This window comes from Dendrobium catenatum, unplaced genomic scaffold (assembly GCF_001605985.2).
Source record: "Dendrobium catenatum unplaced genomic scaffold, ASM160598v2 fragScaff_scaffold_1172, whole genome shotgun sequence".
Taxonomy (NCBI): Eukaryota; Viridiplantae; Streptophyta; class Magnoliopsida; order Asparagales; family Orchidaceae; genus Dendrobium; species Dendrobium catenatum.
In genome coordinates, this window is record NW_021319634.1 from 430,077 (window position 1) to 445,471 (window position 15,395).

Genomic DNA, 15,395 nt, shown 5'->3' on the forward strand with positions numbered 1-15,395 from the left:
GGAAATCATTATGTATGAAACGAACAAATGTATATGCAAGTGTAGGAAATGTGAAAGAAAATGTATGTTAAAAGTATATCTATAAAAGAAATAGAGAGAAATTATATTAAAGAAATAATATATGAACAAATGAAATAAATGGAAAAAGGGAAAAGGGTAAGCATGCAAAATTTTATATGAGTTTACCCCCGTATGGTACTGACTAGGGAAGCAACGTAAACGTGTACGTAAAAAAAAAGTTATGAAAAAGAAAAAGAAAATAGAAATGGTTGTACCTTTGATATATTTAGATGGTGCTCCTGTACAAATTAAATGGGAAAAGGAATACATATTAAAGTATTATAAATGTTATAAACGAATACTAGATAATATGCATAAATGACTGAAATGAATGAAATCAAGATAAGAAAGGGAATGTATATTAAATGTTAAATAAATAGACGTATATTAAAGGTTATACATATTGTATATTTTTTATGTTAATTGTTTTAACAGTTAGCCATTGAGTTTATTTTGCAAACTCGTTTTATTAAATAAATATTTTTATGTAAGACTCCAAATATTTAAAAATGACTGAAAGGGAGAAGTACGTCTATAGAAGACGGCGTGCAAATGAAAACAGGTATTTTATGATTTATACAAATGTTAAGTATTCGAGAAAATTATGAAATAGTGGCTCTTCAGTTGTTTTAGAGAAAGTTGTATGTTGTGTTGCGTATGAATTGTATTGAATTATTCAACCGTACGACTTTGTGTTCCCGCCTCGTTAAATCGACCATTCGAACTGGCTCGTGACAGAGGTAGGCCTGTGATACGCGCCAAATTCCGGGGGATGAGGGGATCCAAGGACCTCACCACAAAGAGTAACGAAAATAAGGAACTCCTATGAAATAGGACGAACAAACTCTTACATTTCAAATCTAAAAAAGACTTATAAATTAAAAAAACAAAACTTACAACACAGATTAAAATTAAACGACTTGAAATGGAAATCAAGACAAAATTTCTTGTCATAAAAACGGAAACGCATGAATTGCGCAAAACTTGAATCTAATAGTAAGACACCCTAAGCTTGCTTCACTTAGAGATGAATGATACATATGGGGTGGTCACTTGCGGAGAGACGAAAGAGGTTAGAAGCCAAGAAGAAGGGTGGAAAGAGCTTGCAAGATTTCTAGAGGTTGAAGAAGAAGGTGGACAAAGCTCGCAAGCTTCTCCAAGAAAATTCGCAGATTTCTTTTCAAAAATTCATATATCACTCTTCAAAACATTACATAACCCCTCATATTTATAGGTATGTAAGGGGGAATACAAACGGACACAGTATTTAATTCCCATAAGAATCAAAACAACACAAGCCATGGAAAAACAGCCACAGGGAATCGAGGAAACAACCACGGGAACCCAAGAGGCTGCACAGAACCGAGGCGCCAAAAGCCACGGGAAGGCCCCCAGTTTGGAAAATTAGCAGCCACCGTGAGAACCAAGGAGCCTTGCACGAAAAACAGCAGCCAACCGTGGAAGCCAAGGAGCCAAGGCACGGGAGAACAAACATCCTTGGGATTTCAAAATGAATCCCAAGGGACAACTTAAATTAAGATATAAAATTACATTAATTAAAAGATAACTATGAACTAAAACTTAGCTAATAATGAGCTAACCCTTAGTTCAATAAATGAACTAAAGACCAGCTCATAAATGAGCTAAATTCCAGCTCAAATTTCATTGAGCTTGTAAACTTAAGGGAAGTCAAATCCAACTTATTTTGGGTTTGAGTTGACCCCCCTTTTCCTACATCAGCCTGCCCACCATGTCAAAAAATACACAAGTGGGTGATGTCGCAAGACACCACGGCCGTAAGTCTTCAATCTCACCATGCCAAGAAATATGTGAGTGGGTCTTCGGGTACCTATTTAAGCTTTTTTTTAATTCCTTGCACACTAAAACATTTGGCATGCCCACTACACTTAAAAAGACGTGGTGGTGTTGTGAGAAATTTGAGGGGAGTCTTGGCATGCCCACTACACTTAAAAAGACGTGATGGTGTTATGAGATACCTCGGTTGTGGATCTTATATCCCACCACGACAAAAAGGGACAAGTAGGTATTCATTTACCTGATAAATATTTTAAGTTCTAGGAAGTTATACCTTCACAAGACGGGAGACGACAACGACAGTGGTAGTAAATATTTTTGGCAATTAAAAAATTCTTCTTTTGTTAAATCTTTTTATTTTCTGATCTTTTTTATAATATATATATATCTATAAAAACCAAGAGAGAAAAAGGTAAAAGATAGAGTGAAATTGGTTTTTATTTGCTAGCTTGGAGTTTAAACTTGCTTAGAGTTTGTTCTTGGGAGGAGCAAGTATTTTGTGTGTAAGCAGAGTGGATTCAATTGAGACTTGTCAGGAGGCTATTTGGTTGTAAGTGGAGGAAAATCGAGAGAGTATGATATGCTTTAGTCAAAGAAGGTTGGAGGTGGAAGCAAGGATGGGATGTTTTATGAGGCAAGTAGGTTGTCCGACAGTTGGAGTGATGAGGACATTCGACAGTGGAAGTTTTATCAGAGACGGGATCGAAAATCAACGGCCACGATTGCATCCCTTTATTTTTGAGTTATTAATTGTATTTTTATTTATTAATGTATTGTTTCTGATTTTACCCTCACTTGAGAGAGTAGGTTATTGTGACGCCTAAGGGGCACTTTTGTCTTTTGATGTTTAATATTATACTTGGTTATTTATATCCCTTTTCTCTTCTTGAGAGGGGATGATGATTACTTTTGTCTTTTGACCACCATTTCCCCCATCCCGAGATCCCAAAGTTACCCAAATTTACTACTTTCCTAATTTATCACATTATTAATTTAGAAGGTCTCTAATTCACATTCAAATGAATTCGAATTTCAAGCCCTTCCTAATTGATATAAACCTATTTTAGGAAAGCCCCCAATTTTTGCAAATCTGAAATTAATTAAAATTTGATTTTAAATCCACATTCATCGCATGTGGACACATTCAACATATGTGGACTTCCTCTCTCTCTCTCTCTCTCTCTCTCTCTCTCTAATTGTTTCCTTCCCAATTGGGAGCTCCTATTAAGAAGACAATTAGCCACCCCCTCCCCCTTATTCCCTCTTTCCGTCTTTCATTTTAGGGAAATTAAAACCAAGTTCTCTAATTATCTCCTCCCTTAAATCTGAATTTAATTTCAGATTTCTCTCTCTTTGATTCAAATACATGTTCTACAACTAAATCCTCCATTTCCCTCCACTATGGCCGGCCCCTACCTCCACCCCTCCACTTTGAATTAGCCTCCCTAACATCCCTCCCACATGTACATCAATTATTATAGGTTTTCTCCTGCACCAAGACTGTTGTCCTACATCCGTAAATCATCCTATTAGCTGTCAAGAATTTCGTGCCCGCAATAGTTTGCTGCCTTGTTGTCCAGGACCTCCTAGCTCGCTGACCGGATGTTCCAACACGTGACAACTTGTTGTCCCGCTGTCCATAACTTGTCTAGTTCGTTGTCCCGACTTCCGTGAACTATTCGATCATTATCCAAACATTCAGAATTGTCGTACTATTGCCTAAAGCATGTGGGAAGGGTTGTGTAGCCATTTCTCCTCATAAGCAACCAAACGACTTCACCTGAGCTTTGAATCTTCTTCCTTGTTGGTAAATTATTTCCCTTCCTTGTACCTTTTAAATCCCCTTCAATTGTGGCATCATAAAGATTGTGTAAACTTTCTCCGCAAGCAAATTTATTAAGAGTGTGAGTGAGTGGACCAACCTAGTGAGAAGTTTAAATGTTAATTTATGGATTTCCTTTGAAAATCCCTCATATTATGCTAAGCTTGATTGAATTAGTTAATGTTATGATCCTAAACGATTATCGTGTAATTTGGCCTAAGCTACATCATCCCTCTCATTGTATTTAATCTCTATTGAATTCGCTATAAATTAGAACAATTATTGTTGCTCTAATCTAAGGCGTTTAATTTCAACATTGAATATTTACATACGCATCTAATTCTACATCATGGAGCAAGGTGGAAAGTCAGGGTCATATATGGCTTGCAGGCAACAGAACGGCTGCATGTGGACAGACAGGTTACATACTGAAGGTTGTTTGGGACGGGAAAGCTGGAAGGGAGTTGAGGCGGTGAGGTGGATTTCTGTGAGTAAAGGGAGTAGTTGTCATCGGGGGGTTATGCGGGAGAGTAATCAGCCTTAGGGAAGCGCAAAACGACGACATCTAGGTGGCAACCAATGTTAAAGACAAGCTTTGAATTTCAAATTACTCTGGTACTCTAGAAATATGTATATTTTTTCAAGACAATTTTGATATTCCGAAAGCATTGACGAAGTCCGTTTCGCAAATGAATGACATTTAGGCAACGCCACACAAGGCCACATCTGTAAATCATTGCTTATCATCGCTTAGTCATCTTGTATGCAAGCATTGCTGTCTTGATGAATTCAGCACTATAAACATGTCAATATAGCATGTTCTATAAATGGACAACGTTTTGAGCAATTTTAACAATGAACAATGTGTTTCACGTTCATTTCACTCTTCGTCGCATCGATTGAGTTTTGTTCACATCGCACTCGTTCAAATTGATCGTGGAATATATATAGAGAGGTCAACATACTACTGTTCTTTTCAATAAGCCCAACAAATCTATCCAAGCCATAAAGAAAAGTTAAAAAACTTACTTAGTTGGATTGCCTAAACCTTAGTGCTACAGTTAATCTATCATTCCCTATGAATGTTGATGATATAAACCATAGAAAAGAACAGGATATTTTGGGAGGTAAAGCACTTCAGTTAAAAGCAGACAGCACAAGCTCAATGCATGGTTCCAATGATCATGCCATTTATGGATTAGCCAAGTCAGGCACAGCACAGCTTCCAGCTTGATTAGCTATAAGAATAGTACGTATTTTCTGAACTGCAATATGGCACAAATAGCAGCGCTACTACACCTATAGTCAAAGAATTTACCAACAACATCAGCTTCACAGAGCGAAGAAAGACTGTGCAGGCCAAGAGCTTTCACAGCGGAATCATCACTCTCAATGCATGACTGAAAAACATATCAAACCAAAAAATGTTAAATACAAACAAATGATTAATATATGAAAACAAGTTTTGGTTAGGCCATACCGACACAGAAAGTATGAGGTCAACACCCCTGTCCGGATTGTCCTTGCAAACATCACGAACTGAAGCAGCTACACTAACACAAATCTCCCTGACACTCTCAAAATTTGATAATGTCTTTGGACTCAGAACACCCTAAACAAAAAAGAAGGTTAAGAGTTGAAAAAAGTGATCTATGAGGAATTATAGAAATTGAAACAATGCACAACACGATACAGTCAGTTCTCTTGAACTTCGATAACAAATACACACATTTAGGCATCTTCCAACTTCAATTTTTCATTGCTAATATGCAGATTTTATGTTCATTAAATCCCAAGCTAATTTACAACTAAATCCACATCACTGCATATGGACAGCTACGTTGATAACTTATATTCATAGTATTATAATATCTTTCTCAAGAATAATTTATTTAACCATGGAGATAAAGTAAAAAAGTAATCTGCAGAGAAATAAGCAGTTTAGTACTAAAATAAGGAGATTAACTTATAAATATAAATGTCTGATGTTCTGAAGGACTTAGTTTTAAAGAAGGCATATCCAATGCATAACGCTTCACCAATATGACCTTTGAAGACTGGGGGATGCGCAATAGCCTTACCAGTGCAATACCTGAAGTCTGAATTTGGGATTGCATAAACAAAAAATACAACTTGCATGTGATATGCTAGCTCAATTAAATATAGTACTAATTTTTATGAAAAAAAAACTCTTAATATAAAATTATGTCACGCCGGCTTTAAATATCATCTCAAGAAATATAAATGCTATACAATAAATAAGTTGCTCAGCAGTAGTCAGAAGTACGTGACATGGCAATGTCGAGAAGTGTTTTGTTATAGATTCATATGAGAATTTAAAATTTTCATATATTTGAAGTAACCAAGAGAGAAAATCCAGGAAAATTTAAAGAGAAACTTTTCGTTTTGAATTTCGGTTTCCCGCAAAGCTCGCAATCCGCCGATGACGGTGGATGGTTGTCGGTCTCCGTCCTCCGACGCCAGTGATGGTCGGCGTTCATCAATAAATGCTAGTCGTATTCTTCCTCAATCTAATCTCGGGTCATCTCCTCCCGCTTTCGGTGATGCAAACTTGGCGTTTGATTTGATTCTAAATCAAGGTTCAAATCGGCTGCTCCTCTAGTGATTAATGAGGGTGGATTACTTCAGCCAAAAAAACTTATGGAATGCATTGGAAAGGGCAAGAAAGTAATGTTGGATGTTTCGGACCTCTGATGGAGTTTCTCAAAATTCTGGTGCTAAAAACGATATCGATTTGTTGAAGGAAATAATATCTTCTGATTACTCGGTTAGAAGGGGAAATGAAGAATCGTTTTGCGGTGGTGCAGTATCCGGCGAAGCTTCTGTAGCAGTTGCGGAAGCAATGTCTTCTGGAGTGGTGGATCTGTTGTAGGCAAGGGGGGGGGGGGGAGGGTTCAACTCAAACCCAAAATAAGTTGGATTTGACTTCCCTTAAGCTTACAAGCTCAATGAAATTTGAGCTGGAATTTAGCTCATTTATGAGCTGGTCTTTACTTCATTTATTGAACTAAGGATTAGCTTATTATTAGATAAGTTTTAGTTCATAATTATCTTTAAATTAATGTAATTTTCTTATAGTTTTTTATGTTTTAATTTAAGTATTCCCTTGGGATTCCAAAATGGCTTTTGGAATCCCAATGAAGTTTGTTCTCCCATGCCGTGGCTCCTTGGCTTCCACGGTTGGCTGTTGTTTTCTGTGAATGGCTCCTTGGTTCTCACGGCAGCTGCTAGTTTTCCAAACTAGGGGCCTTCCCGTGGCTTTTGGCACCTCGGTTCCGTGAGGCCTCTTGGGTTCCTGTGGTTGTTTCCTCGGTTCCCTGGCTGGGCTGTTTTTCCGTGAAAAGCAAGGGGGCTTTTCCATGGCTTGTGTAGTTTGGGTTCCTATGGGAATTAAATGTTGTGTCCGTTTGTATTTCCCCTTTCATGCCTATAAATAGGAATTGTTTGTGGCTGTTTTAGAAATGTTATGTGAATGATTTTTGGAAATGTAAACCTACGGGTTTTGTTGGAAAAGCTTGCAAGCTTTGTCCACTTCTTCTTCTCTTCTCCTCTAGGAAATCTTGCGAGCTCTTTCCACCCTTCTTCTCGGCTTCTAATCTCTTTCGTCTCTCCGCAAGTGACCACCTCACCTGTATCCCTCTTCTCAAAGTAAACAAGTTTAGGGTGTCTTGTAAGAGTCCTTGTTTGTAAGTCCTTTTATAATATTAAAGTTGTGTTTTGTTTTGTTAGTTATATTTTGTCAAGTTTTGAGTATTTTATGACTTTATATTATTCCTATAAATAGTTTCTTTTGTGATCAAAAATTTGGGGCCCTCTCCCAAATTTTTGATTGCATTAATTTGGTATCAGAGCAAGTTAGGAAGTACTAAGATTTGGTTTTCAAGTTTTGTTTTAGTTTGTCAAGTTTTATTTAAGTTTGTCAAGTCAAGTCAGCGCGTCGCTTCCAGGGGACGCCCTAGCATTAACACAATTTCTTAAAGGATTCATGTCATTTTTGTTCGACAAGTTTTACGCTGGCTGTCGACTACCTAACGCAACCCTCCACTTTTCTCATCCAGGACTTGGGACCTGGCAACGGCAGTGTTAAGGACCCCCATTGGTGCGTAATCCGATTGTATACCACCACTGATAAACACCAGAATAAGCGATATTCACTGGACCGATAGCGCCTCCTCTAGTAAAGGCTAAAAATGGAAAATGACAAAAAAATGGAAAATGACAAAAAAATGGCTTCATTCATAGAGGAAATCAATCAAGATAATCCTGATGTCCCTCTTCTGTTGGACATAATGATTCCTACCGAAGGTGATTCAACTAATCCGCTTCAAGACCAATTATACAAGCTTCAATATCACATGTTCTTATGTGATCAAAAATTCAAGAAGTGGAAAACATATCTACAAAGGCAGTTCGAGAAAGATCAAGAAGACATTTTGAAAAAGTTTGAAGAAAAGATCAAAGAGTTGGATGCTCCGTCTTCACCTTCTCAGAAGAATCAAAAGCTAACTCATTGGGATATGAGTTCTCAAGAAGGGGAGTCTGATGTAGGCAAGGGGGGGTCAACTCAAACCCAAAATAAGTTGGATTTGACTTCCCTTAAGCTTACAAGCTCAATGCAATTTGAGCTGGAATTTAGCTCATTTACGAGCTGGTCTTTAGTTTATTTATTGAACTAAGGGTTAGCTCATTATTAGCTAAGTTTTAGTTCATAGTTATCTTTTAATTAATGTAATTTTATTATAGATTTTTATGTCTTAATTTAAGTTTTCCCTTGGGATTCCAAAAGCCATTTTGGAATCCCAAAGAAATTTGTTCTCCCATGCCCTGGCTCCTTGGCTTCCATCGTTGGCTGCTGTTTTTCGTGCATGGCTCCTTGGTTCTCACGGTGGCTACTGGTTTTCCGAACTGGGGGCCTTCCCGTGGCTTTTGGCGCCTCGGTTCCGTGCAGCCTCTTGGGTTCCCGTGGCTGTTTCCTCGGTTTCCTGGCTGGACTGTTTTTCCGTGAAAAGCAAGGGGGCCTTTCCATGGCTTGTGTTGTTTGGATTCCTATGGGAATTAAATGTTGTGTCTGTTTGTATTCCCCCTTTCATGCCTATAAATAGGAATTGTTTGTGGTTGTTTTAGAAATGTTATGTGAATGATTTTTGGAAATGTAAACCTGCGGGTTTTGTTGGAAAAGCTTATGTGCTTTGTCCACTTCTTCTTCTCTTCTCCTCTAGGAAATCTTGCGAGCTCTTTCCACCCTTCTTCTCGGATTCTAATTTCTTTCGTCTCGCCGCAAGTGACCACCTCACCTGTATCCCTCTTCTCAAAGTAAGCAAGTTTAGGGTGTCTTGTAAGAGTCCTTGTTTGTAAGTCCTTTTATAATATTAAAGTTTTGTTTGTTTTGTTAGTTATATTTTGTCAAGTTTTGAGTATTTTATGTCTTTTCATTGTTCCTAAAAAGAGTTTCTTTTGTCATCAAAAATTTGGAGCCCTCTCCCAAATTTTTAATTGCATTAGGATCATAGTGAAATGCATCAGAATTAAGGTTCTCTGAATAAGGTTCTTGAATGTTCTTCAGCTGATCTGGGTAATTGCAAAGTTGCTGAAGGTTTGACATCTGATATCCCTCCACAATCGAGTAAGGTACTAGCTAATGCCTGGAATAAAAAAAAAACAATTTTAGAGCTATTGATTTTGATTTTGGAGATTGTGTCCGAAGATGGAGTAGTAAAACTGCATATGCAAAACGAGGTAGAAAATACAAAAAAATTGCTAAAATCTTTGGTGGTGAGTGTTTGGAGATTATATACCTTACCACGTCATTGGGGTGGAGTTAAGGAGGCAATGGACCCAATTTGGGAAATTTCATATTACTCTATTGGGAAGAGGATGGGTATTATGTGCATTTGAAGACCCAAAAGCTCTTGAATCTGTTCTTACTAGTGGACCTTGGTATGTAAATGGGCATATCATTGGTTTGGTTAAATTGTCTCCTTCGTTCAAGCCAAAAATATTTAAATGGTTTAACGGCTCCTGTCTGGATCAGGATGCCTAATCTCCCTTTACAATGTTGGGATAAAATTAATGTATGCATAATTGCTTCGAAGGTTGGGGTCCCTTATTTAATTGATAAAAATATGTTTCAATGGGGGAGAAAGGAGTTTGCAAGAATTTGTGTTAGGATCAAGCAAGAAGAAAAATTGCCTTTGGGTGTTTGGGTGGAGGAAATTTCGGGTAAGTTCTATCAAAAGATTGAGTATGAAAGGATTTCAGATTTTTGCTTCAAATGCGGGAGGATTGGACATTTGAAGAATAAATGCTCAGTTGACAATGCAGAAATCAGCCAGGTTTCTAGTCAAGTCAAGAGTACCAATGAAGGAATAGCTGTTTCTAATAAGGCAAATTGAAATGAAGGATCAAGGGAAGAAGGTGTCTATGAGGTTGATAGAGAAGGCTATGGACCTTGGATCCATGTGAACAATGGGAGAAGGAGATTCAACAATGCCAAATTCAAAAATACTTGGACTAGACCCGGGTATAAGGCAGCTGACAAATCTATGACCGTGAAGGAAGATGGAGTTGCTGGGAAGTTTTATGAAGAAAAGGTAACAGAAAATGATGCAATAGCTCAAAATGAAGAAGATGTTGAAGTAATAGCCTCACGGGAGGAAAAGATGCAGTATGAGGTAAAATCTGGCACTCTTGGGAATGAAGCTCAGGAAACAGGGAAAGATGCTTCTGGTAAAAAATTGATGGTTCATTATACTGGCATTCCTAGTAGTAATAATCAATTTGAAATGTTGAATCAGCTGATGGAGGAAGGTGAAATTCTGAAGTCAGTGAATATGGAGACTTCAATTGCTTAATTTCTAGGGAGGAAAAAAGGGGAGGTAGGAGTTTTGTTTATTCCCTCAGCCCGAAGGAGTTGAACTCCTTTATAACATGTAATGATTTACATGACATAGGATGCATTGGACCCAAATTCACCTAGTGCAACAATAAGAAGGGAGCTAAAAGAATTCTTGAAATACTGGATAGATGTCTTCTGAATTCAGCAGCATTGAATTCTTCTCAGCGTTTAGTGGTAAGGCACTTGGCTAGAGTTGCATCGGACCATTGCCTGATTTTGTTAAACTTATTAAAATTCAATGTGCCGTGCAAGAAAAATATCAAGTTTGAAGATATATGGGCTTCAATTCCAGCCTCGATGGTGGTGGTTACAGAAGCATGGAGGAAGAAAGCCGTTGGAGATTCCCCTCGAATCCTAAATCAAAAGATGAAGAGACCTCTTAAGGCTTTATTTTATTGGAGTAAAGCCAAGCACAAGGAATTAAATCAATCTAAAGAAGAGCTAAAGAAAGAAATTATGGAATTACAATTGAAGGAGGCAGATTTCAGATGAAGATTTGTGGATTTTGAAAACTAAGACAAATGATTTAAATTCTACTTTGGCTTGGCTTTGTACTTGGTGGAGGCAGCGAGCAAAGGTTAAATGGCTTAAGGAAGGTGATGCTAACTCAAGGTTTTTTCATGCTTATGCAAGTGCTAGAAAAAATTCAAATTTTATTCATAAAATCAAAGATGTGAACGGCTTGATTGTAGAAGAGAAGGAACATATAGAAGGTGTTCTTTTCAGTTACTTTAAAGACAAATGGAAAAGGAGGGATTGTTCTATGTCCGGGTGGCGAAATCCGTGGAACACTTTGAATGGAGGCGACTTGCTCATGTTGGATAAAGATTTTTCCATGGGAGAAATGGAGAAAGTATTCAAAGATCTTGGAGGGAATATTGCTCCGGGACATGATGGAATCTCATATTCATTTTTCAAATCATATTGGTCTATAATCAAGGTTGATTTATGGAAGCCTTTGGATCACTTCTTCAAATCTGGTAAGATGTGTAATGAGTGGAAAAAAAACAATCATAGTGCTGATACCAAAGGTAAAAAATCATTTGTCCCCTTCCAATTTTAGACCAATAAGCTACAAGATAGTGGCAAAGATGATTTTAAATAGACTTTTACTTGTGATTCGTAAATTAATTTCGGATGAACAAGTAGCTTTTTTGAAAGGAAGATCTCTTTCGGATCATGTGTTAGTGGCTCATGAAGTCTTCCACAAGTTTAGATATTCTAAATCCTTTAAAGGTTTAGTTTCCTTCAAGTTAGATATGGAACAAACTTACGATTCAATGGGGTGGCCAACTTTATTGAAGGCGTTAGAGGATTGTGGGTTTCCAATTAAATTTGCTAATCTCATTTTGGATTGTGTTGATAGTCCTTGGTTTTCTTTATCAATCAATGGAAATTTGTCTAATTGGATAGAAGCAAAATGTGATTTTCGTCAGGGATGCCCGTTATCTCCATTTTTGTTTATTATTTGTGCACAAATTCTATCTAATGGTTTTTCACAAAAGAAGGATTCAATTGGTATTCGTATATCTCCTAATGGGCATAAGATCACTCACCTTCTATATGTCGATGACATTATCATTTTCTTAAAAGCAAGGATGAAGATGGTTAAGGAGATCAAAAGTATCATTTTGGATTTCTGTGGTTGGACGGGTCAAAGGGTGAACACTAGCAAATCTGGAATCTTATTTGGAAAATCAGTCAAGAGAAGGAAAAGGAAAGCTGTTGCTAGACTTATGGATTTCAAGGAGACAAAGAATTTTCCTATTTGGGAATCAAGATTGCTTTGAGAAGAATGGTGAAATCTGATTTTCAATTCTTATTAGACAAAGCAATGAATATGCTGAATGTATGGGGTGAAAAATTTATATCCTTGGCCGGTAGAATTACTTTGGTCAAGTCGGTGTTGTTATCATTCCCCACTTTTCAATCTACTCTTTCCTTGGTTCCTAAAAGTGTTTTGAATGAAATAGATAAATTGTGCATAAATTTTATTTGGAGCAAGAAAGATGGAAGGGCAGCTCTACACTATGTTAGCTAGGATTCTATTTGTAAACCGAATGTGTTGGGTGGTCGTGGTATAGTTCCCTGTTCTAAGAAAGCTGGTACTCTTAGAGCCAAATTGGCTTGGAGATATTGCCAAGACAAAGACTCTTTGATGCATAAAGTGTTGTTTCCCAAATATGGTTCTATGTTTGTAGATCATTTTCCGGACAGAGCAGGCTCTTATGCTTGGAAACTCTTATGCAATGGAGCGGAATGTCTCAAAACAATTGTCAAATAGAGAATAGCTAATGGGAAATTTTTAAATGTTTTCAAAGATAAATGGTTATTGGATAAAAGCATTGACAAATGGCCAACCTTTGTTCAAACAGATGAGTGCAATGATCTCACGGTGGATAATTTTATAAGCAATGGCTGCTGGGAAGTTGGGAGAGTTCTTCGGTCCAGACCTTGTGAATCTGATTTCTGGTGTTCATATTTTCTTAGGGAATGCAGATGATCAATTGGAATTAATTAATAAGCCTTATGGAAGATCAATTTCAGCTTTGGCTACCGAAAAACTAGAGAAAGACAATGTTGTTTTTCCTGAATGGAATTGGATGAAAAATGTTAACTTGAATGCAGGAATGGAGAATTTCTGGTGGAGAGTTTTAAACAATGCAATTCCGACATATTAGTTCTTATGTTATAGAAGATTACAAAGTAACAATGCTTGTCCAAGGGGATGCGAGATGGTTGAAGACATTGAGCATATTGTCTCCAAATGCAGATTTTTAAAATAAGTCATTCAACATTTAAACATTTGGGGGTTTGGCATTCCTAGTTTCAGCTCTGTTGATTCATGTTTTATATGGTTGAAGAGCCAAAATCAGTGGCTGGTTAATCTTTTTTGTAACACGATATACTTATCTTGGAAAGCTAAGAATGAATTTGTTCACAATGGATCTACAACCAGCCCGTTGGTGATTGCCACTAACGCTGTAAGTTATTTTGCTATTCTCAAGCCTTTATTTTGTTTTAGCTCGGGTATTCGGGAAGTCAATCAACCGGAAAGGTTGTTGAATATTTATTGGCCTCCTCCTCCACCCGATTGGACAAAAGTAAATATAGATGCTTCCCTTATTCCTTCCTATAAGGCTGGGATCGGTGGTGTGTTTCGTGATCATAAGGGAAGATACTTAATGGCTTTTGGTCAAAAGTGAATTCATTGGGATAGTACTTCATTGGAGCTTCATGCTATTTTATCAATTAAGGACGTGGTAAAAGAATGGATGTTGGATTACAAAGGCTTAATCATTGAAGGTGACAACAAAAATGTAATCAATTTAATTCAAGAGATAGTGAGAAAAGACATTAATGAGGTGGGAGATCTTTATTTTATCAAAAGATTCAATTTTGTTATCTTTAATTATGTTAGAAAGGAATGCAATAAGTTAGCGGATCTTTGTGCTAACTATACTATTTTAAGTTCTTTCATTTGGGATGATTTAGTTATAAATAAGATTCCACCTTTTATCAATTTGTTAAAGGAGGAATCAAATGCCATTAGGATGTAATCTTTTTTCTAGTTATTAATGAAGCTTTTTATGCTTTCTTTCAAAAAAAAAAAAGATTCATATGGGAGCAGCAATACTCTATCCGTTATAGGTATATTGCCAGATATATTTGAATAATGTAATTAGATCCTCTCCTCTCTTTAAAAAGTCAAATAGTTCAAGGTATGCATCGTATAGTAGAATGATGTGACCCTTAAAATATTACTTTTGTGGCATAGGTAGAAAAAAAACAGCCATCAGACTCCCAAGTCCAAATAAGACCATAAAGTCGATTGAAAACTCATGAAATTATAAGAAAAAATTAACATACCCAAAATCGAACATGTAAAACAAAAATTAAGATATTAAGTATTCAAAAATTCATTCAAAGTTGTGTATTTTATAGAATGAAACCGACATCCCACTTTGTACGCCACACTCTTCGGGCAGGCTGATATTCAAAAGAGATCAGGGAGGAAAGTGATCTAGTAATATTAATGAATACAGGCTGATGTTCAAGCACACCCATCATACTAGTTTATGGGGTGCAGTTAACAACGAGGGTTTGGTAATAATGACCCAAAATATCTTTCTTCATGTAATCAAATTATGAAGGTTAATTAAGAAATATTTTACAATTAATCATTAAAGAAAAAATCTTAATTTAGTTATAAACATCAATCATTGAGGTTTTTCAATGAAACAAATAGCTTTGGCATTAAGAACTTTGTGTACAAAATTTGATTAAACATATGACATAAATTTTCCTTATGACATGTTTAGTAATTGGTCGTAATTGATTTGCATAATGATTATAATTCAGCTGAGTGTTTGGAAAAACAAGGGCAAAGTTTAAGATATTTGATTTTTACAAGGATATGTTCTAATGGGGTCTTGTTTAGGCTACCTTGGGGTGTGATACCATTGGCCAATTAGGTCTGGCTGCGATAGCATTGCTAAATCTGAAGAATATAACGAACATATGAATGGTATGGAAGGCTTTTACTTGTTGAACGTACTTGAACTGATATAGTTGTTGGTCTCCTAGCACCAACTTCTGTTCTAATAAGGAAATTGAAATACTTTAAGGAACATAGCCTAACCAAATGAAATTTTTTTAATTATTTTAGAAACTTCCAACAATCTAACCATGGAGCAACTATAATTAAAAATCTTCTCAAGTATGCATATATGAAAATTTTCAACTCTCTTAACACCTAATGCAATAAGCATTCATAGACTT

At 36.7% G+C, this 15,395-nt stretch overlaps 1 protein-coding gene across 2 annotated transcripts in view; it reads right to left on the reverse strand.

The window, feature by feature from the left end:
* The window catches only part of LOC110097170 (protein RST1), a gene marked incomplete at its 3' end in the record, with an annotated part of 86,770 nt that overhangs the window by 20,460 nt on the left and 50,915 nt on the right, over positions 1-15,395 (reverse strand). Inside the window, 2 exon segments of one of the 2 annotated variants that reach the window (XM_028698880.1) lie at positions 5,016-5,097; positions 5,178-5,309. Of the exon segments in view, the coding sequence (XP_028554713.1) occupies positions 5,016-5,097; positions 5,178-5,309 (214 nt within the window). 2 annotated transcript variants of the gene reach the window in all.